Source organism: Hoplias malabaricus, chromosome 8 (assembly GCF_029633855.1).
Source record: "Hoplias malabaricus isolate fHopMal1 chromosome 8, fHopMal1.hap1, whole genome shotgun sequence".
Lineage (NCBI taxonomy): Eukaryota > Metazoa > Chordata > Actinopteri > Characiformes > Erythrinidae > Hoplias > Hoplias malabaricus.
The window spans coordinates 41836863-41857891 of NC_089807.1; the positions used below are offsets into that span (position 1 = coordinate 41836863).

The following is a 21029-nucleotide window of genomic DNA, read 5'->3' on the forward strand; positions in this document are numbered from 1 at the left end:
AGCAGGTGTAATGTGGTGGTGGATCATTCTCAGCGCTGCAGTGACACTGACGTGGTGGTGGTGTGTTAGTGTGTGTTGTGCTGGTGTAGAGTGGATCAGACACAGCAGTGTTTACTGGAGTGTTTAACCCCTGTGTCCACTCTGTGAGACACTCCTCCCTCGTTGGACCACCTTGTAGATGTGAAGTCAGAGAGATCAGCTTTAAAAACTCGAGCAGACAGTGTACAAGTTTTGTGAGGGTGTTGATATACCTCTAGAAGTGTGCTCCCTGTGTTTGGCGTTGATTAATTCTCGTCTGACCAGAGTTGTTCAAACTTGCACTAAGCAACGTCTCCATATCTGCCCCCACTGTGCGAGGTTGTTATAGTTTACTGGGTGGAGGGAAGTTGTTAGCCACCCCCCTCCCTCTCTCCTCCCTCTTCTCCTCCCTCTCTGCCTCGCGCCGCGCTACTTAAAGCCTCGCACTGAAGGCTGAGCGCCCGGACACCAGCATGGGTCTACGGGGCAAAGTGGCGCTGGTGACCGGCGGCGCGCAGGGGATCGGCCGCGCGGCAGCTGAGATCCTGCTGGAGAACCGCGCCCAGGTGAGGAGCCCTAACCGAGCAGGAGATACGAGTGTTTACCGGGAGAGTGAAGTTGCATATCGTGGCCAGAACCAGAACGTTCCTTGCTGTGGGTCTGAGAGTGGATCCTGTGATCGAAGAACGCGAGGAACACAGGGGACCTCTGGGGCTCAACGGGGTTTGTGGTGTTTTCATTAACTTTTTTTTTTCTGCCGTTTGTGCCGCAGGTCGCGCTCGTGGACCTGAACCAATCGGTGGGAGAGGAGTGTAAGACAGCGTTAGACCAGGAGTACGGAGAGGGAAACTGTATCTTCATCCAGTGTGACGTCACAGACCGAGGAAAGCTGCAAGGTGACGAAAACACTCCTTACGCCTCCTGTGTTTGTAACGCTTTATATATTCATTAGACTTCATTATAACTACATTTTTATACACAACAATCCCTGCAAAGTTCCTTATCATCACTTTATAAGCGATTCCATGCACCACCCGTCATAAAACCTGAGATTACAAACGAAAAACGTCAGGTTTGTGATGTCACCAGCTGTGTTTTTACTCCCACTTTGATTAGTAATGTTCTTATGAGCATTAATAAACGAGGAATTTGTGATTAACAGCTGATAAGAAAGTGTTATTCATGTGTCACTCCCTGGATATGGAGAAGTGCTGTTCCCCTGGGTTGTAACCCTACTGTGAGGGGACAGTGCTGCTTTAAGGAAGAACGAATGACTGCTCGCCTCTGGACGGCTGAAATAAAAGCACACAGTGTTGAAGTGCGTACATCCAAACTCATCTGCCTTTAAAAACAACAACCTCAAAAGTAGCAGCTCGAAGGATCGCCCGAGAAAGTTCTGGAAGTGTGGCGGAACGTCTCAGAAGCTCCCTGAAGGATCAGAAGCCTGCACGTCTCGTTTGGGATCCTGCTGGTCAGAATTTTAAAAGCCCCTGCTGTAGACTCAGTGGTGCAGTGAACTTGAGCAGATGTTGAAGTACTGCTTTTTGAAAGCACTGAGAGTACAGATCCGTCGGCTACTTGAGGACACGGAACTAGTTACTACCCGCCTCTGCCCTGAATGCACAGCGGATTTGCTGAAGTAACACGTTGGAAAACACAAAAAAAGTGTGGGTCTTTGCTAAAGCTATGGGCTTGTAATCTGCTCCCTGCAGAGAATCCTGAGCATCCGCAGCTGCACACCACTGCAAACAGAATGTGAAGACACTAAGTCTTAACTCCCATTGCACTGGGTTTACACCCGTTCTGCAATCCCTAATCACAGCATGCCTCGGCCTAATACGCCCAGGTAGCAGACGCGTTATTAAGCTCGAGCCCTTGAGCGCCTATGTGTTGGATCTTCGTAAAACAAGGTACGATTGTTCAGGTCTCCCATAAACTTCCTAAAAAGCCTGGGGCGAAGTCTTTGGAATGTTCCTCGGACCAGAGTGTGTTTGTGTTCTTATTTGGGGGTCTACGCTTTTGGCCTAAGCCTGTTATCAGTGCTCAGTTGTGGGTTCGTCCCATTCTTTCATTCCTTTATTCTTCACAGACAGGCTCGGTTTGTCTGTCCTCGGTTTGGCAGCTCTCTGGCAACCCTGCCCAACTTGTTCCAGAGGAGTGTGTTATGTGAAGCACTCGCTATTCACTCGCAGCGTGTCTGAGGAATGCTGCAAACACAGTTCCTTTTTTGAAAAAAAAGTCGTCCGGGCTGCTTCGCCAGTGTCGATGCCTGGAGGCGGCAAGTTGCTGTTTGGTTTTTAAAACCTGCTTTAATGTGCATCTCTCTCTCTCTCTGTTTCTCTTTTAGAAGCCTTTGAAAGCACAGTGGAGCGGTTCGGGCGGCTGGATATCGTCATCAATAACGCAGGGATCAACAATGAGAAAAACTGGGAGAAGACCATAGAAGTAAACCTGGTAACTCCACGTTTCTACCTCATGACTCTGAAGTTTCACTGTGTCAACTGAAATGATCCCAGATCCACAGTTTACACAACGTTAACCCACACCTTCTGCCTCAGGGCACGAAAGCAACCACAATGGCAATTTAGATGAAGCATGATGAGTTCCTATCATATATCAAACAGACCGAACCTCCTTATGGGTGGGCGATGAGACAAAAATGTAGGATCACAGCAGTTCAAACAGAAGCCTATGATGTGTCAGCGTTTTAATGTCTTCAGCGATCATTTCCCGCTGAAAGGAGTTTATTTCTTTTGGAGAAAGAGTATCATCTTTGACACCCACCTCAAATAACCGTATGCAGGTGTGGGGCGATACGCCTCCAAAATAATATCACAATATTTCAGGGTGTTTTTGCTATTACTGTGTTTTTGGCTGTGAACAAAAGATATGATTTTATTAAACTCAAGAACATTCATTCATTATCTGTAAGCACTTATCCAGTTCAGAGACACAGTGGGTCCAGAGCCTGCCTGGAATCATTGGGCGCAATGCGGGAATACACCCTGGAGGGGGCGCCAGTCCTTCACAGGGCAACACACACACTCACACACCTACGGACACTTTTGAGTCGCCAATATACCTACCAACGTGTGTTTTTGGACTGTGGGAGGAAACCGGAGCACCCGGAGGAAACCCACGCAGACACAGGGAGAACACACCACACTCCTCACAGACAGTCACCTGGAGGAAACCCACGCAGACACAGAGAGAACACACCACACTCCCTGACAGACAGTCACCCGGAGGAAACCCACGCAGACACAGAGAGAACACACCACACTCCTCACAGACAGTCACCCGGGGGAAACCCACACAGACACAGGGAGAACACACCACACTCCTCACAGACAGTCACCCGGAGGAAATCCACGCAGACACAGAGAGAACACACCACACTCCTCACTGACAGTCACCTGGAGGAAACCTACGCTGACACAGGGAGAACACACCACACTCCTCACAGACAGTCACCCAGAGGAAACCCACGCTGACACAGGGAGAACACACCACACTCCCTGACAGACAGTCACCCGGAGGAAACCCACGCAGACACAGAGAGAACACACCACAATCCTCACAGACAGTCACCCGGAGGAAACCCACGCAGACACAGGGAGAACACACCACACTCCTCACAGACAGTCACCCGGAGCGGGAATCGAACCCACAGCCTCCAGGCCCCTGGAGCTGTGTGACTGCGCCACCGTTCCGCCCACTCAAGAACATACCTTTGCAAAAAAAAAATACAAAAAAATAAAGGTAGCAGTTTCAAACATCTGTAAACGTTTAGATTCAGATTTTGTATAAAATAAATATTATAACATAAATCTAGAATGCAGGAAAGGTAGCGCGTGCGTATAAACTGCAAGCGTAAATAATTACACAAAAAATACAGTTAAAGCTTCACAGTAAATTAAACAACTACAGAATCGATGCTGTTCTGAGTCAGTGTGGTCTGTCCGTCTGGGTTAGAGTTCATTGGCTGCTGAGCTGTCCTTTTCTTATTTAGAAGTTTCCTCATACACAGCTGGGTGAGAGATTAGTTGAGTTTCCCTGTTTTGCTGTTTAAAGGCTTCGTGCATATCTCACATATTACAGCGGTCTGTTGTACAACTGCTATTTCGCAACTAAGCCACCTCCACATGCCTGAAGTCTCACTCCTCCACCACAGAGACACTTTCTGTCGTACCTGTCGTTGCGTGGAAATGACTCACGTAATGACCGTACACCGTGTGATGTGGAACTGACAGTAAGAAGTCAGATTATCACTGCTGTCATCATGACATTGGTGGTTTTTTGTGATTTTTAAGAGTTATACGGAAGTTATTGTGAAAGATACGATGACACGGCTCTACTGTATACTTCATTAATGACCAGAAGTTGAAACTTACAGACGTCCAGAAATAACCTGCCTCCAAAACAGAGTTTAGCTGCGATGCAGGTGATGAGTCGAGCCCCTGCTGTAGATTCCCACAGCCAATGTTTGACGGTGTGGTAAACATCGTGATTCTGCTCTCCATTTGGCGTAACTTTTATTTTTAACGATTCCAAGTGCCTCCTTTTCAATCTGTGGTTAGTTCTCACCGGGGGAGGATAGGTCTGGGGCTTAAATCTGACTAGCATTTGTGAATCAGTTACAGGAGTAAGTTTTAAAAAACAACCAGTTGCACTTGGTGACCTTAGACACGTGGAGCTGTTCCAGAGCATACGCTGGGGTCAGTGCGTTTCTTGTGTGCACAGTTATAAGCCTGGCTAATGGCTAATGGAGCGCAGTAAAGATGGAGACGTCACCCTTGCTTTTCTTTAAAGGAAGCCAGCTGTGGCCAGTTGACCACACTGTGGACAGCTCTGCTGTAAGTGCCCCACCGGGCTCAGCAGATTCTGAAGATTGTAAAACTCTAAATGAACATCAAGTGCTTTTAGGGACACAGATATAAATGTTTGCGTTAGCCACTCTGGACTTTGGCCATTGATATTACAGATAGGAGTTGGGACATTTGGTTTGGCACAGTGCCAGTTTTTATCTAGAACTGTGTGAAGAGCATCGCTGTAGTCAAACACTCATATCTCACTGGAGTGTTTTTACCCCACACACTGGTATCAAAAAGGCCCAGTCCTCACACATGGTGCTTAATAGCATGCTGTGGGAGTGAATTAATGATGATGATGATGATGACCCATTTCCACAGGGGAACACAGTTCTGGGCCTTAATAAAATGTCTGTTTTCAAGACACCGCAGCAGTGTTCTCCTCTGTCTAAACCACCCTATTCAGAACGCCTGCTGTGCCTTTAAATGATAATGAGCCGCTCGCTGTTCACCTGGACCCCAAGTGCACAGCAGTGAGGAGCAGAAGCTCTGGTTTTTACTCAGTTCTCTTTCTTCTCAGTTGTTTGCTCGGTGCTCTTATATATCCGTGCGTGTTGTGTCTGTTTTGTTGCATTTAATCTCATCTCTGGCTCTCACATAAACGCGGGTCCAGCGCTGTGATTGGACAGACTCAGACGAGGGGGCGGGGCAAATCCTAAGTCTCTGCACTTGACGCCAGAAGTGGAGTAGAATCAGAACGGCTCGTTTTATCCCATGTTTTCTGACTTGGGCAGAGTACAGCAAACTGCCTCAGTTGTCTTGTTTCACTGTGTGTGTGTTGGTGGGATCCAGATGAACACTATGAAATTATCTGAATCTGCCACTGGATCTAGATTGTAACAAGTGCGCAGCATTAGTCCATTTATTTACTGTTAAATTATACTGTGTGTGTGTGTGTGTGTGTGTGTGTGTGTGTGTGAGAAAGACAGAGTACAGGTGATTAATGACTATGTTTTATGTTTATTACAGACGTCAGTCATTAAGGGCACATACTTAGCTCTGGAGCACATGAGTAAAGAATACGGCAAAGGAGGAGGAGTCATCATCAACGTTTCCTCAATGGCAGGTAAACCTCTCAAACACATACACCACATGTCCAAAAGTCTGTAGACAACACGCTCTTTAAAGGAACGCTAAGCACGTTTTTGTGTTTTTGCTCTTGAGCTCCCCCTACAGCTGCAGGGTGTAATTTACTTTTACAGCACTGCACCGAAAAGAAGGTGGAGGTAGGAGGAGTGGTTTCTTATCCATCTCCAAAAATGACATAGTGCAGTTTCTGCAGTGCTGAGCCTGGAGTAACAACAACAGAGGCTCTATTCTCCCAATCACAGCTCAGTAGAGCAACGCAGTGATTTTAAATCTGTGATGGTAGTGTCCCTTTAAAACAGGTTAATTCAGATGCTTTAAGATGCACACATTTGTTGGAACAAGTTCAAAAGCAAAGCATGAAATGACACTGAAGCTGCACAAGTATTTAAAGTCATCACGGCCAATGCCAAGAGTGGGCTAGAGGGGTATAAAGCTCTAGGCCATCTACAGAAAACCTTTTCAGAGGAACACACCTGCGCACCCTTCAGCACGCCGTCCACAAATGTTTCCCTGTGTTGCTCATGTTTCAGTGTGTTTTTATGTGGACCCTAAATGTGTTTTGTGCAGAGAATGAAGGAAGCAGCCACTTGGGATCTTGTTAAACACTGAATGAAAAGCTTTAGACAAAGCATATCATCACTGTCCAAAAAAGGAAAAAAAAAAAAAAAAAAATCTCCATTTTTACCCCCAGATACTCCTCATACTGCGGAGTCCAGTAGAAATGATCTGAACTCATGGGGAGTAAAGCCTCTCTGCTTTAAACTGCATTAAAAGTGCAGAATAGCAGAATCTCTTCTTTTTTTGGGGGGGGGGGACGGACAGTGTCGCTGTATGAAGAGGCCTCTGTCTGAAAGCGGAAGCTGTCTTTAAGTCGTATGGGTGTAAGTGTAAGAAAAATATGATGAAGCAGAGTGAAGTAGAAGCTCTTTGCTCGCTGCTTTGTGGTTATTTCAGCCATTAGCGGGTGATAGTGTGACTCAGATGTTTGCTCAGCTTGGTGAGGCCTCAGCAAATACAACACCCCTTCAGTCCCATTAAATACAGCTAAATATACAGAACAATGGAGACTGAGCTGCCCAGAGAACTTACCCCTGCCCTTTATTTTAATGTTCACCTTTAGTTTACTCAAATTAATTGAATTTCATATGAAAAGTAAAAGTTAACGCCTTAGACGTGATGTGTTTTTGGTTAAAGGGAACATCTACGATTTTGGGGAAATGTATTTCTACGTCTTAAGGTGGAACATTGTGTTTGAGGGGGAAAAAAAATACTGTTTGTACGCGGCTGTAGTGTAACCTGCCTGTAAGTATTTATTCACCGTTTGAATTCCCACAGAAACACATCTGTAACTCGAGTTGTTTGGCTTTGTAGCACTGTCGCTAACGCAGTTAGCCGTCAGCTGAGTCTGGAGACATTTCCACCTTAATTGATCCCAAACTGCAAAAATAAGTCAATATTACCCACCGATGGCACAGGAACAGAGCAACATCCTCATCTTGGTTCACACTTTTCAATGTTTGGGGCTCTCTCCATTGTCTAATGCCTCTGCCATAAACAGAAAGTGAGGAAGCCTAGCGGACCGGACCGAGACACTGAGGCTTTGGAAACACATTAGACCAGTTTCGAGCTCAAACCGACTGGAGAGCAGCAAATTGTGAGGAAACATCATCTGAACTTAAAATTGAGTACATTGCCTTTAAGGCTGAAGGTGAGATTAAGATTAGAGGGAAGGTTTGGTTAAGGTTTAAGTTCTGGCAGGAGGTTAGCATTGGGTTAGAGCTGAGGTTGGGTTTATATTGTGAATTAGGTTCAAATTAGGACCACGGTGAGGGTTTGGTTTAGGTTTATTTTGCAGATTAAGGTTAGATTTAGGGTCAGAGGGGTGGGTTTTAGGCTGGTGTTCAGTATAAGTTTAGAATGTGAGGTTGAGTTTAGGGTTAAACTGCATTGACAATGGTCCGGAACGACAGCCTAAGACCAATTCAGACAGAGATGAGCAACAGTGTGAATCCACAACCTCAACTGCAGTCCCTCCAAGACTCAAAATCCAAGTGGGAACCTGGTCAGACAAAAGCACCCAACAAATTAGCACGAGTTGACCAGAAGTGTTAATCATTTTCCCGCGCCTGAACTCCAAAACTATATATAAATATAGATATTTTTGATTAAAAATAACCAAATGGAGCATATGAACATGGCGTATGAATTCAAACGTGTCGTCATATCGGACCAGTGTACAGAGTAAGTGCAGCATCAGTGTCGAATGAAGAGGAAATTAAGAGGAATATAATTAAAAATATAGGAACGTTAGGTAAAGCCAAGTGTAAAAAGCCCTAAAGCTGTCTTTGTCTGGTACAGATTTACTGTTACAGTAGGGTTTACGATAATGATCTCGTTATATGGGTTGACTACTAGTCTTATTCAATAACATTCCTCACACCTGGTGGTGGCTAATCCCTGCTGTTATGTACGTGCAGAAGCTGAGGGGGAGGGTTGCCACACCTCGTTGTCAGAGCTTTGACCCACAAGGGCCTATTTGCATTAGATATTCCTCCCAAACTGCAACCATCTGAGTTTCGCTTGATTTCTGGAGCCTTTTCCATTGTCTAAGCCGTGTACTAATATTTATATTAGCTTTCTGGGTCACCTTCAATGCACTGCTGATATTAAATCTGCCTGTTCTTTATCTGAGACATTTAGAAAACAATGAGCCTGCTTCATCCCAACTCCCCTTTAGTCTCGGGGAGAAAAGTAATATCTCCCAGCTTTCAACTTCAGCACAACACCTGCCAAAGAGAGTTCTGCGGAGGCTGTAAATCAGGACTGAAATCAAATCATAACACAGGGTTGTGTTGTCTCAGTGAAACCTGAGGAACGTCACTGCGGATCTGTTGTGCTGTTTGAGATGTGACGGGGCGTATATAGATATCGGTACCTGTGCAAATTAAAGCGTCACGCGGAAAGAAAGTGTGTAAGTAAGCGTAGTAGTAGAAGAAGATGTAATAAGCAGCAGACATGAATAATAGATACAGTCGTTTTCCTAATAAACCTCTGGCACACACCGAGTTTTCTTGGAAGTGGTCCATCTGGGTCTTTGGATCAGGAAATTCAGACACAGCTTGAACGTCTCTCAGGCCTGGAGGAGTGGATTTCACCCCCCGGCTGTTACTCGTACGTAGCTGGAGAATGAGCACTGCCCAAAGGCCCAGTACATGTGGGAAAGTCATTTATTTAGGTCTCTGTCAAAACGGCTGATAAATGCAGGTGATTTATAGCTGCACTCAGGTCAGAACATGAATTTGTAAAAAAAATAAAAATAAATAAATATTCAAGAATTTGTATAATGTGTACCACATGTAGTTGGCCCTTTGTGGACATGCGTAGTTTACTTCTGAGGCAGGTCCAACATAAAAAAAACAACCCTATCCTTGAGGTCTGAAATAATCATCTCCCACAAGAATGTACAGCTGTTTGTGTTTTAATGCTATTCAAGTGCATAAGAGGGACAGTGAGTGGAATTACAGAAACAGCGCCACCTGTGGAGTGGAGCTCACTTCGTGATCAAGCCAATCTAGGGACAAAAACAAATAAACTCTTGGCGATGTATAGGTCCCCGATAGTTGCTCTCAAAGTGTAGTTCAGTTGCAGTTTGGGCTCTGGGACCATCTTTTTCTTCGGTTTCTTCTTTTGTGTCAATTTTCTTTTCTCTGCAAATACTTCTTGGCAGCTCTATAACCCGTCAGGCCCATGTTGTGCTGTTATCTCACAGTGGAATGAAGAACACAACACACCTGTGGATTCTTCTCTAACACTTATTCTGAGGGCTTCCCTGAAGAGTTCCTGAAGGGGAACTAACTCCCTGTCAACACTCTTCACGTCAGAAGAAATGCTGGAGGAGTGTAACTTGAGTTGCTGTTTGGAAATAGATGGGGCATACACTTTACTCTTTAAAATTAAAGGTACTACAAAGGGATCTTTGTGCGATAGAATAAACACTTGGTTCCAAACAGATCCATTTTTGCTAATGTTTACATCTTTAAAAAAAGTACCTTAAGATCAAGTGATCAATCTTTTAAAAAATTTAAGGTCTTCACACTCACACCTCTGTGTTTCTTTAGGGAAATAAATGTTTGTAGCACCTTTATTTTTAAGAGTGCTTTATTTTTATCAGCGAAGCCATAAAAGAACCACTTTTGGTTCCGTAACTATTTTTGTTAAACTATTTTTGTTTAACAAACGCATGTGAACCTCCATCACTTGGTCTGAAGGTTGTTAACGTATTGGAAAAATGTCTCTTTATGGAACCAAAAGTGGTTCTTTTATGGCGTCGCTCAAAGAACCTTTGTAGCACCTTTATTTTTAAAAGTGTGTAGTTGTGATTTTGGGGTGGACACGACAAACATTCCGCTTTGGAGAGTGAAAAAATAAAAGCCCAAACATCCAGTTTAATCTAGTTTTGAGGACTTTTATTTTATTACACAGCTGGAAGGCATGAGTCTAATGCTGTAGATAAACATACTTTAGCAAACGTTAGCAGATGTTAAGGTGGAATTACTGTTCAATTCATTCCCTTTATCCATATTTACTCTTATCGAAGTGCTTGCTGTTACAAGTAGCGTGATTACCTAAGCACTGTCAGAACGTTTTGTTTTGGGTTTTGTGTCACATTTCCAGGGAAAAAAACAAGTATGTGGTGTGGTATGTGCCTGTGTGTGTGTTTGTTCCTGTCCACGTGTTTGCCCAGGGGGGCTCCGCTATGCTGTTTAATTTCAGGATATTCTGTATACACACACTCGTGGCTCGTAAACATGGCCTCACAGTGCAGTAAACCAAGCTCTTGAAGTTCGCAGCACTCGAAGCGTCCCCTGCTTTTTACACTTTTACCCCGGAGCACACGGACAGGACTTTGTTAAACAAAACAAGACGTTCCTTCTAAACACGCTTCAGGCAAGTTCAAACAAGAGCAGGCAGAACTGGCCTGCAGACAGTAGCCCAGAGACACAGCCATGTCCTGAGTGTGGGCTTTAAAGAAACTCTGATAGGCATCAGCTCATATGTTATTTATTTTTAATCTAATAACACAACTGTGTACAAAGTCATAACATGACATTACAGTGTAATACAGTATTGCGCAACTGTACGTTGTAAAAGTGATTTATCTGTTCAGTCTTCAGCTGATAAGCACTTTTCACTCCTTTAAGAAACACTGCCAGGATTTAAAAAGGTGGCATATTATTAAAAACAATTAAAAGCAGAAAAACAAACACCACAAGCACAGAGAAATAAGAGCGCTGAGTAAAAACGAAGAAAACGAGAACGGAGAAAAAAGAGAACCGAGCGAAAACAGCTAAAAACCAGAGCTTCTGCTCCTTGTTCCTCACTGCTGTGCGCTCGGGGTCGGGGTGAACAGCGAGCGGCTCGTTATCATTTAAAGGAACATTACACATGAGACAAACCTGCAGTTTCTAACCTTTTGGAGCTTAGAATTTGACTAAGGATTATGGGCAGGTTTAAAGCAACACTAAGCGTTTGTCTTTGCTACTCTGGGCTCAGCACTGCAGAAACTACACTATGTAGCTTTTGGTATAGGACATTGGTTTTTAAAAAGAACGTATTCAACTCCAATATTGTTTCCCTGCGTGTACGTAAGTCTAAGCCAGAGTCGACTGTATGAGGCTGCGCTCCTTCCCTGGAGTGTTGCAAAAACTCTGGAGCCAATTTTAGCTGCAACATTTTGGCTCTTGCTGAACTTACGCAACAACACAGAGGTGTTCACCCCTGGAGACACGTCTTTGCGGGATTACTTCATTGTTTGGCTTATTACGAGCTAACCCCGAAATTAACGTGGAGCTGGCGGAACATCTGTGGCCGAGGTAAATGCATGAAACAGAGGCTGCCATTGTGCTCCGGCCGTCTATTGGTCTGGAGCCTCGTCAACATCGCCTTTAGGTTCATTCATCCAGAACACACAAGAAGCTGTGAAGCCGGTGCGTGCAGGTCGGCCGTTGGTAAACGAAGGCTGGCTGCAGGTTGTTAAGTTGTTTATCGCTGTAAAGCCGAAGAGCTGTGGGGTAATGTATCCAGTGCTAAACAGCTCGGAGATAAAGGAAGACAATGGAAACAAGCCGAGCTTGAGCAGACAGCTGATGTTTATTAGAGCAGCGGTGAGCTCAGGGATTCTGAAAAGCTGGAGGTTAGGATTATATGGATCTATAAAAAGAATAAGTGCTCTATAACTGCATTATCAAGTCAAGCAAATTAGCCTGGGAAATTATCCGTAGCCTCTTTATGTTCCTGAAGAGCGCCTCTGGTTTAAACAACGTTTTTATGTCAGAATTAAATCAGAGGGAGAAGAAAAAAAAAAAAAAAAAAAAACTGGCCTTGGAGGGTTCTCTTTATCCATGACGGAAAAAGCAGGGAATCAGTCACAGTCTGTGTTCAGCTTCAAATAAAAACTGATGGAATGGGAAGGGACCTAGGAGTGAACCCTGGAGAACCCCAGACCACGTTATTACACCTGTAGGAACGTCACAGATTATGTTAAGGCATAATTACCCTTTAAAACACATCTACCCAATGCTTAGTGTGGGCTAGCCATTGCCCCTGAGCTTAGGAGTGGTGTTTGTAATCAAAACTAATCCTAAAACGTCATTGCTCCAGCATTGGTGTAAAGCTTTTACTGACATTCCCTGAAGGTCTCGTCAATACTGTGTCATAGTGTTGTTTCTTAAAGTACAGCAGGAGTTCCTTCACTGACATGTTTGTGGTGTTTGTTTTCTCCCAGCGTTCCTGCACTCCCCTCATCAGCCGGTGTACACAGCCACGAAACACGGCGTCATCGGCTTCTCCCGAGCGATGGCAGTGAGTATATTTTCTTCTTTGCCTTTTTTCTGCCAAGAAGTGACAGGGATCAGAGTTAATCAAAGTCTAGAACAAGCGCTTTACTCCTGTTGCCCTCAGAGCCTCCAAACCAACGACCCCTGGCCACATATAGGTGATTTAATAATGTTTATACAATAATTAAACATCATAATAGTGATTATATCATTAATTACACTGCATTTTTTTAATGTTTATTATATTATGGTATGTGCAGTGTTTTAATGTTATAAAATATTTCCTAATTCATATAAAACAATTATTAATTACATTTAAATAATAAAAAAAAATAATACTACAAATAATAATACAAATTTGAAAATCAAAAAATATAATGCCTCCCAAATTAATCAATGAAATGAACCACAGAGATAAGTGAAAAACACTAAAAAAAAATACATATTTTAGAATAAACCAGGGATTCTCAAATAGTAGAAAGATTAACCTCCAGAGAGAGTTCACATTAGATAAACAAATGCATACTTCTCGCCCTTAAACGTGTAGTTCTCACTCCATTCTCCACCCTGGTCTCAACATGAACCCCTACATCATTCCCAGGATCCATACAAAGTTTATGAGACGTACTTAATTGTCTGTGTACTCGTGTAAATCAGACACCTCCCCAGCATGAAAATGCAGCCTCGACAGAGACGGGAGAGTGGAGCGTGGAGCACAGAAAGCTCAGTGAAGAGTGAATAAAGAGTGGCAGAATAAACAAGAGATGTATTAAATGATGTAGGATGAAGTTACCATAAGTGGGGTTTGAACGAGTGAGCGGACCTGTGCTGCACTGCACCACTGAGAGACGCAGGTAGAAGTGGAAACAGCCGCTCTTAGGAGGCGGAGTGTGAAAAGGCGGGAAAATCAAACAAAGAAAATGAAAAAAAAAAAGAAAAATTAATAAAACGCATTTAAAAATAAAGGAAGTCACAGGGAAAAAAAGCACATTTATTCATTCATTTTCTTTTTCTGTATCTTGTTGTCTCTCTCTCGTTCTCGTTCTCTCTCTCTCACATTCTCTCTCTGTCTCTCTTATTCTCTCGCTCTCGCTGTCTCTCTCTCATCCTCTGTCTTTCTCATTCTCTCTCTGTCTCTCAGATTTTCTTTCTCTCTTTTTTTCTCTCTTTCTTTCTTTCTTTCTTTTTTTTTTTCCTCTCTCTCTCTCTGAGACTGGGCGGCTGACCCTCTGGCCTTAAATACAGAGCTCAGCAGGTGTGCACACTCAGCACTGATTAACCTGAAGGAGTCTGGGTAATGGAGTTCCTGGAGCGCACAGCCTTTGCTGCTAAGGCCCCACTGTGCCCCAAACTTAAACATCATTGTAAAAATAATGACAAATCACAACAAATCATAAAAGAGAAGTGTTATGAATATCAGGGCCGTTCAGTTTAATCATAAGACTACTATTGTTTTTAACTGTTGACTTAATTTGTGCAGAATGGCACAGATGCCATTTTATAGTTTGTGGATGTGACATTAACCTAATGTTGTCACTTTGTTAAGCAGCTTTTGAAGAGCATGAGTGATTTCTCTGCCTGCTGAGAGATGCCACTGCTGACAATTGCTCTGTGATTGGTCCACTACACACGAAAGGAGATTGTGAAGAGAGTCTTTTCCCTGAAGGATGTTTAGTTGTTGGTCTGTAGTAAAGTGCATTTAGGTTCAGACCCTGACCAGAGTTCACCCCCTAAAATATTAACTAAATAAAACATAACCTTATAATGAAAATTCATTTTTGAGCATTTATAAGTGAGTCCACTCTTTATAAAATGTGCTTATAGTGTAAAGGACAGCTTCTGTGTTGCTGTTCTTGAGTTTCAAAAATGAACCTGTTGCCTCAGGAATCTGAGATAACATCAGTTCTCCTTGTGTGTGGGGGTCCACACATACTTTGCACGGTGTGTTTGTACTGACTGTGTTTGAACATGTTGGGCAGGATGCGTCGGAGCAGGGGAATTATGGCGTGAGGATCAATGCCTTGTGCCCAGCCTTTGTGGACACCCAGCTACTCAGAACCGTGGAGAACGAGGAGACAATGGGCAAGTTCGTCAAGTTCAAAGATGACTTCAAGCAGAGGATGGACAAGTTTGGGGTTCTTCAGTAAGTACAGGAAACAGGAGTTATGTTTTCTAAGCTCTTGACCCCAAACTAATGCATCTTTAAAAGGTGTCTTTGACGTTTGCTGGCATGGGCAGCATTGACGGTTCAGTACATTTGGGCGCTTTTCTCCTGCATGGTACCTCCACTGCACTCGACTATTTTGCTTTTCTTTTGGGTAAATTTGGTTCTGGAAGCGGGTTCTTGTTTAGTGGCTGTTCTCTCGTGGTTCAGAGCGAGTCGAGTAGGGACTAAACCGTGGCGTGTAAACCTTGCAGAGCGCTGATTGTCCAGAGAGAGTCGTCACTCTACGCCACGCAACGCAGACGACCAGCACCAACTCTCCATCTGTAAAATCTCCAGCTGCAGCAGAGATCACGTTTGTTTTTATCCGACTCACGACGGCAGCTCGTAAAATTACGCCTTTTGAAGAGGTTCAAACACTCCTTGGATCGGTGGCCGACGAAAGAACAACACGCCGATACACCATGAGTAAACACCGCTTAACGTTACCGCCGCCGTTGTTGTGGTTTCTAAAGCCTGCTGTTCCCATTAGAGATGGTGTTTTGAGACGACACCAGCTACGTTTCAGAGTGGGGGAAGCTGTGCAAAATGAACAAGGTGCTGTGCAGTAGAAAAGTGCCATTTGTCTTCTAAATGTGTGTGAGCGCCCATTGTGTTTCTTGCTGAAATAGTTTATACAGCCTTGGGGTGGCCCACTTATGATCAGTAAGTGTAAGGCCCTATTGTAAGGCCTTCCTGGAAAGTAGAGGCTGCTACTAGAGGCAGCAAATAGAGGGCAAACAACCTATTAAACCGCTTCAGTTCAGAAGAAACCCAAGGCAGGCCACGTCTACGGTGAAGCACCGTTCTTTTCACTGGGAGAATGTTACTGTAAATGCCTGCAGACAGGCAGAAATAATGACTCCCAGTTCAGCTGCGGTGGGTTTGCAGTGTGGGAACCTGACAGAGGAGCCAGCTGAAGACCTTTCAGGCCTTTTGATGTTTCACAGAGCAAACCCAACACACGCCAAGATTCGCAGTAAACAGAGTTAGTCCTGTCCCAGCTCCAGCTCATTATAAGGTGCATGTTTTACCTGCCGCAGGGGAGAGGTTACGAGGTGTGACAAACAAACCTAAGCTGCCTGAACAAGATAAGAACAGAGAGATAGGGATAAAGATAGACACGCTACAGCTGGGAGAAACTGAGACATGGAGGTAGACACACCTTGGCGGAGCGTGGAATCGGCTCATCCTGCTCGGTTTATCTGTAATGGAGGATATTCTGCTTGATGTTCAGGGGGGTTGATGTTGTTTGTTTTCATATTTTCTCGCTCTAATCTCTGCAAAAGTATGTAGTGTACAAAGCGCCATGGGAGATCATGTCAAGGGCATTTTTTGTTCTCCACGGTCTAGATCAATGTTTCTCAGTTGGAGTTCCACAGTTTAAGCTTGCTCCACTTGATCCTCGCTCCTCTCATGAAGCAGGGTTTCCCAGCTGGATAACTGCAGCCCAGCAGTGTGGATTTTCCAGATATTAGATGGCTTATTTCATGGGCTTGCCTTTCAGCTTAAGTTACCTGGTTGATCTCTGATTCACAACCGTATGAAATATCAGTTTTCACTTTTTAGTTCACAACATCAATTGAACCCAGCAAACTTTACATTGTGTGAGAATGTGATGAAGTATGGACCAATAGAAAAGCTCCAAAATGACTTTTCTATTATTCTATTCTTTCTAATCTTTTTTTACCTTGACTTTCATTGAAATACTATTTTTGGAGATACATATTTTTTATTGGACAGTGACAACATGCTATACGTCCAAATCCTCTTCTAATGAGGCATTCCCACTAGTTTAAGTTGCTCCAACTGCATCAAAAATCATAGCCAATAGAATGAAGTGCACTCAAGCAGATGCACATGAGCCTACGGTCAACCTCCCAATCTCAGGAGTGGGCTAGAGGACTATAAAACACCTGAGCATTGGGAAATAAAGCAGGGGATCGGTGTTCTCGAATGGAGCACCATCCAATACCTGGATGAATTTTGGGATCCAACAGATACCTGACAAAACTAATGGACTGCAAGCAAATCCTCACAGGAGTGTTCCAACATCTAGGGTAAAGCCCCAGAGGGTGGAACTCCAACAAAAAGAGAAAAAAAAATATCCCTATAAAGACAAAATTGGCCATATACAATAACATGGTATAACTGAAACACTCCAGAGAGCCGTTTTGGTTTACAGCTGTTCCAGTGTCAGGTAATAGCTCAGGTAATGATCTAATGTTGATGTAGAAACCCAACACACACTCATAATAACATCAGGCTTATTCACTGTGTCTCAACCCTGTTCTTGAACAATATGTTCTCACACTCTGGGAGATGTTGCAGTGGTTGGTTTAATGTTGCAGTTGTGGTGTCTGATGAAATGTGGAAGTGTGTTCTCACATTTTCCTTCAGCCTTTGCTCAAGAGGGGACCGCATACGGCAGCTGTACGTCTCAGGAAAGACATGAGCCTTTCTGAAACACACTGAAATATAATCAAGGTCTAATAGAGAGACCTTGGTCTTCAGAAATGAAGAGGGTTACTATTAAAAAAGGAGGGGTTTTCAAAGGTTATTTATAAAGTGTGAGGTTTATGGAGCTATTTGCCTGTTGGAAATGTTCTTCAGATTGAAGATGAATGTGTTGTATATGGTTCTTTGTAGCACTGTAGAAGCACAAAGGTTCTTGTATCATTATGATGTCCAGATTGCTACAATGGAAGGACTGTTTTTAATGCTATAAAGAACTATTTTCAAAAGGTGCTATCTGAGGAACCATTTCACCTAGAACCCTTGGAGGACCCTCTGTTTTAAGAGTGGATATTTGGTACATGGTGTCCTCTTCCCCTTTAACTGATCCCCTCAGAGTACACAGAGGGCAGAAGGACAGTAAAGATAAAGCAAAAGCCAAGTCTCTCGGCGCAGACAGAGACATCAGCTCAATCTCCCGATACAGATGTCTGATATCTCTCTGGATCCAGTTTCAGACGTGTTGTCTAGTGAGACCTGGGTTACAGATTAAAGACCTGTGATCATTTGATATTCCACGTTCATATCAGAGCATGACTGGTATGTCACACTGATGACTGATAAGGAAACAATATTTACAGATAATTTCCAGTGTTTTCTGTTTATATTATTCATTCATTCATTATCTGTAACCCTTATCCAGTTCAGGGTCGCAGTGGGTTCAGAGCCTACCTGGAATCATTGGGCGCAAGGTGGGAATACACCCTGGAGGGGGCGCCAGTCCTTCACAGGGAAACACAGACACACACACATTCACTCACACCTACGGACAATTTTGAGTCGCCAATCCACCTACCAACGTCTGTTTTTGGACTTTGGGAGGAAACCCGAGCACCCGGAGGAAACCCACGCAGACACAGAGAGAACACAGCAACTCCTCACACACAGTCACCCGGAGGAAACCCACACAGAGACAGAGAGAACACACCACACTCCTCACAGACAGTCACCCGGAGGAAACCCACACAGAGACAGAGAGAACACACCACACTCCTCACAGACAGTCACCCGGAGGAAACCCACACAGACACAGGGAGAACACACCACACTCCTCACAGACAGTCACCCGGAGGAAACCCACACAGACACAGGGAGAACACACCACACTCCTCACAGACAGTCACCCGGAGGAAACCCACACAGACACAGGGAGAACACACCACACTGCTCCGGTTTCCTCCCACAGTCAAAAACACACGTTGGTAGGTGGATTGGTGACTCAAAAGTGTCCATAGGTGTGAGTGTGTGAGTGAATTTGAGAGTGTGTGTCACCCTGTGAAGGACTAGCACCCCCTGCAGGGTGTGTTCCTGCTTTGCACCCAGTGATTCCTGGTAGGCTTGGCTTACATGAATGAATGAATGAATTCCACATATCTTTGCAATGTTTTTTAAAGTAGCTTTGTTGATCATTTCTACATGAATACAGTTGTTGATAAATCACAATTAAAGTTGGGTTTTGATGTATACTATTGCACTAATGTGAAAAATAATGAAGCAATTTCAATGCAACCCTGTGTTATTTCTCTGGCACTGTGTGTGTGTGTGTTTGCAGACCGTCTCTGATCGCTGAGGGAATGATGCGTATAATCACAGATGAGACTCTGAATGGAGCGGTGATGAAGATCACATGTTCTAAAGGAATCCACTTCCACACGTACGAGCCGCTCTCAGCCTGAAAAACCTCGTTCTGTCTTACAGCAGCTCCAGCTCAGGGTGAACATCAGGACCGCTGGGGTCCGAGAGAATGAACCCTGGCCTAGAATTGGTCTCAGGGCTTTGTCAAAAGAGTCAAACCAAAATATGCAACAAGGTGACTCTGGTTCTCGACTGTGGTCCCGGAGTCCTCCCTCCCTCACTTCTGTCCATTCCAGCTCCGTGGGCTCATAATTTATACGTATTAATGAGCAGGAGAAAAAGCTAAATACACCAAGCAGGTCCAAGACTGTTGACCAATGGTCAGTTCACTGAGGGAAACGGTGGACAATGGTCTGCTGAAATATAATTTATCATCATTTCAAGTTTTACACCAATATTAAAAAGCCATGTATAAATGCTTAAGGGGGTGGGTTTTTTATTGATTATTGATTATTTGTATAAATGTGTGTATTCTTATTGTAACCATGTTTAATTCTTTGGAAAAAAATAATAAGTTTCTGCATATTTATTGAGCTTAATTACCATATGGACTTAACCTTACCTCAGTAATTATTCTTAATTATAGTCATTTTAACATATTTATCATTTTCACAAAGCTCTTGATCCATTTACTTTACAGCAAAACAAGGTTTGTATAAACAAAGGCAAAAAAAACTACTTTCAAAAACATTGATTATAAAATTACTATATTATTATTATTATTGTTGTTGTTGTGAAAATATATTGGTGAAAATATATTTATCAAGCTGCATTTCTAAAGTTTGTAAGAGAGAAGGATCAATGGGATCAGAAACTTCATCTAGTTCTGTACTGAAATAAAACTCCAAAAACTGAACTTCTGAAATTAAATACTTTTATTTTATTACATCTTGAACATCAGCCTCTGTTACTGAACTGTAAACATGAAAGGGGTCACTGTCTGTGAGGAGTGTGGTGTGTTCTCTCTGTGTCTGTGTGGGTTTCCTCCGGGTGACTGTCTGTGAGGAGTGTGGTGTGTTCTTCCTGTGTCTGCGTGGGTTTCTTCCGGGTGACTGTCTGTGAGGAGTGTGGTGTGTTCTCTCTGTGTCTGTGTGGGTTTCCTCCGGGTGACTATCTGTGAGGAGTGTGGTGTGTTCTCCCTCTGTCTGTGTGGGTTTCCTCCGGGTGACTGTCTGTGAGGAGTGTGGTGTGTTCTCTCTGTGTCTGCGTGGGTTTCCTCCGGGTGACTGTCTGTGAGGAGTGTGGTGTGTTCTCTCTGTGTCTGCGTGGGTTTCCTCCGGGTGACTGTCTGTTAGGAGTGTGGTGTGTTTTCCCTGTGTCTGCGTGGGTTTCCTCTGTGTGCTCAACTTTACTCCTACAGTCCAAACACACGTTTTAGTAGGTTGACTGGCCACGGTTGTGAGTAATTGTGTGAAACTGTGCACAGGTGTGAGTGACTGGGTGAGTGTGTGAGTGACTGGGTGAGTGTGTTTAACTGTCTACAGGTGTGAGTGTGTGAGTGACTGGGTGAGTGTGTGAATGACTGGGTGAGCGTGTTTAACTGTCCACAGGTGTGAGTGTGTGAGTGACTGGGTGAGTGTGTGAGTGACTGAGTGAGTGTGTGAATGACTGGGTGAGCGTGTTTAACTGTCCACAGGTGTGAGTGTGTGAGTAACTGGGTGAGCATGTGAATGACTGGGTGAGTGTGTGAAACTGTCCACAGGTGTGAGTGACTGGGTGAGTGTGTGAATGACTGGGTGAGTGTGTTTAACTGTCCACAGGTGTGAGTGTGTGAGTGACTGGGTGAGTGTGTGAATGACTGGGTGAGTGTGTTTAACTGTCCACAGGTGTGAGTGTGTGAGTGACTGGGTGAGCATGTGAATG

General features: G+C 44.0%; 1 protein-coding gene across 1 annotated transcript; it reads left to right on the forward strand.

Moving 5' to 3' along the window:
* Positions 1 to 445: 445 nt before the first annotated feature.
* hpgd (15-hydroxyprostaglandin dehydrogenase) lies at positions 446 to 20041 on the forward strand. The gene is made up of 7 exons (XM_066678440.1): positions 446 to 584; positions 791 to 914; positions 2366 to 2472; positions 5859 to 5955; positions 12763 to 12839; positions 14794 to 14957; positions 19084 to 20041. The coding sequence occupies exons 1-7, from the start codon at positions 492 to 494 to the stop codon at positions 19205 to 19207; spliced, it is 786 nt and encodes a 261-aa protein (XP_066534537.1). The 5' UTR covers positions 446 to 491; the 3' UTR covers positions 19208 to 20041.
* Positions 20042 to 21029: the final 988 nt, after the last annotated feature.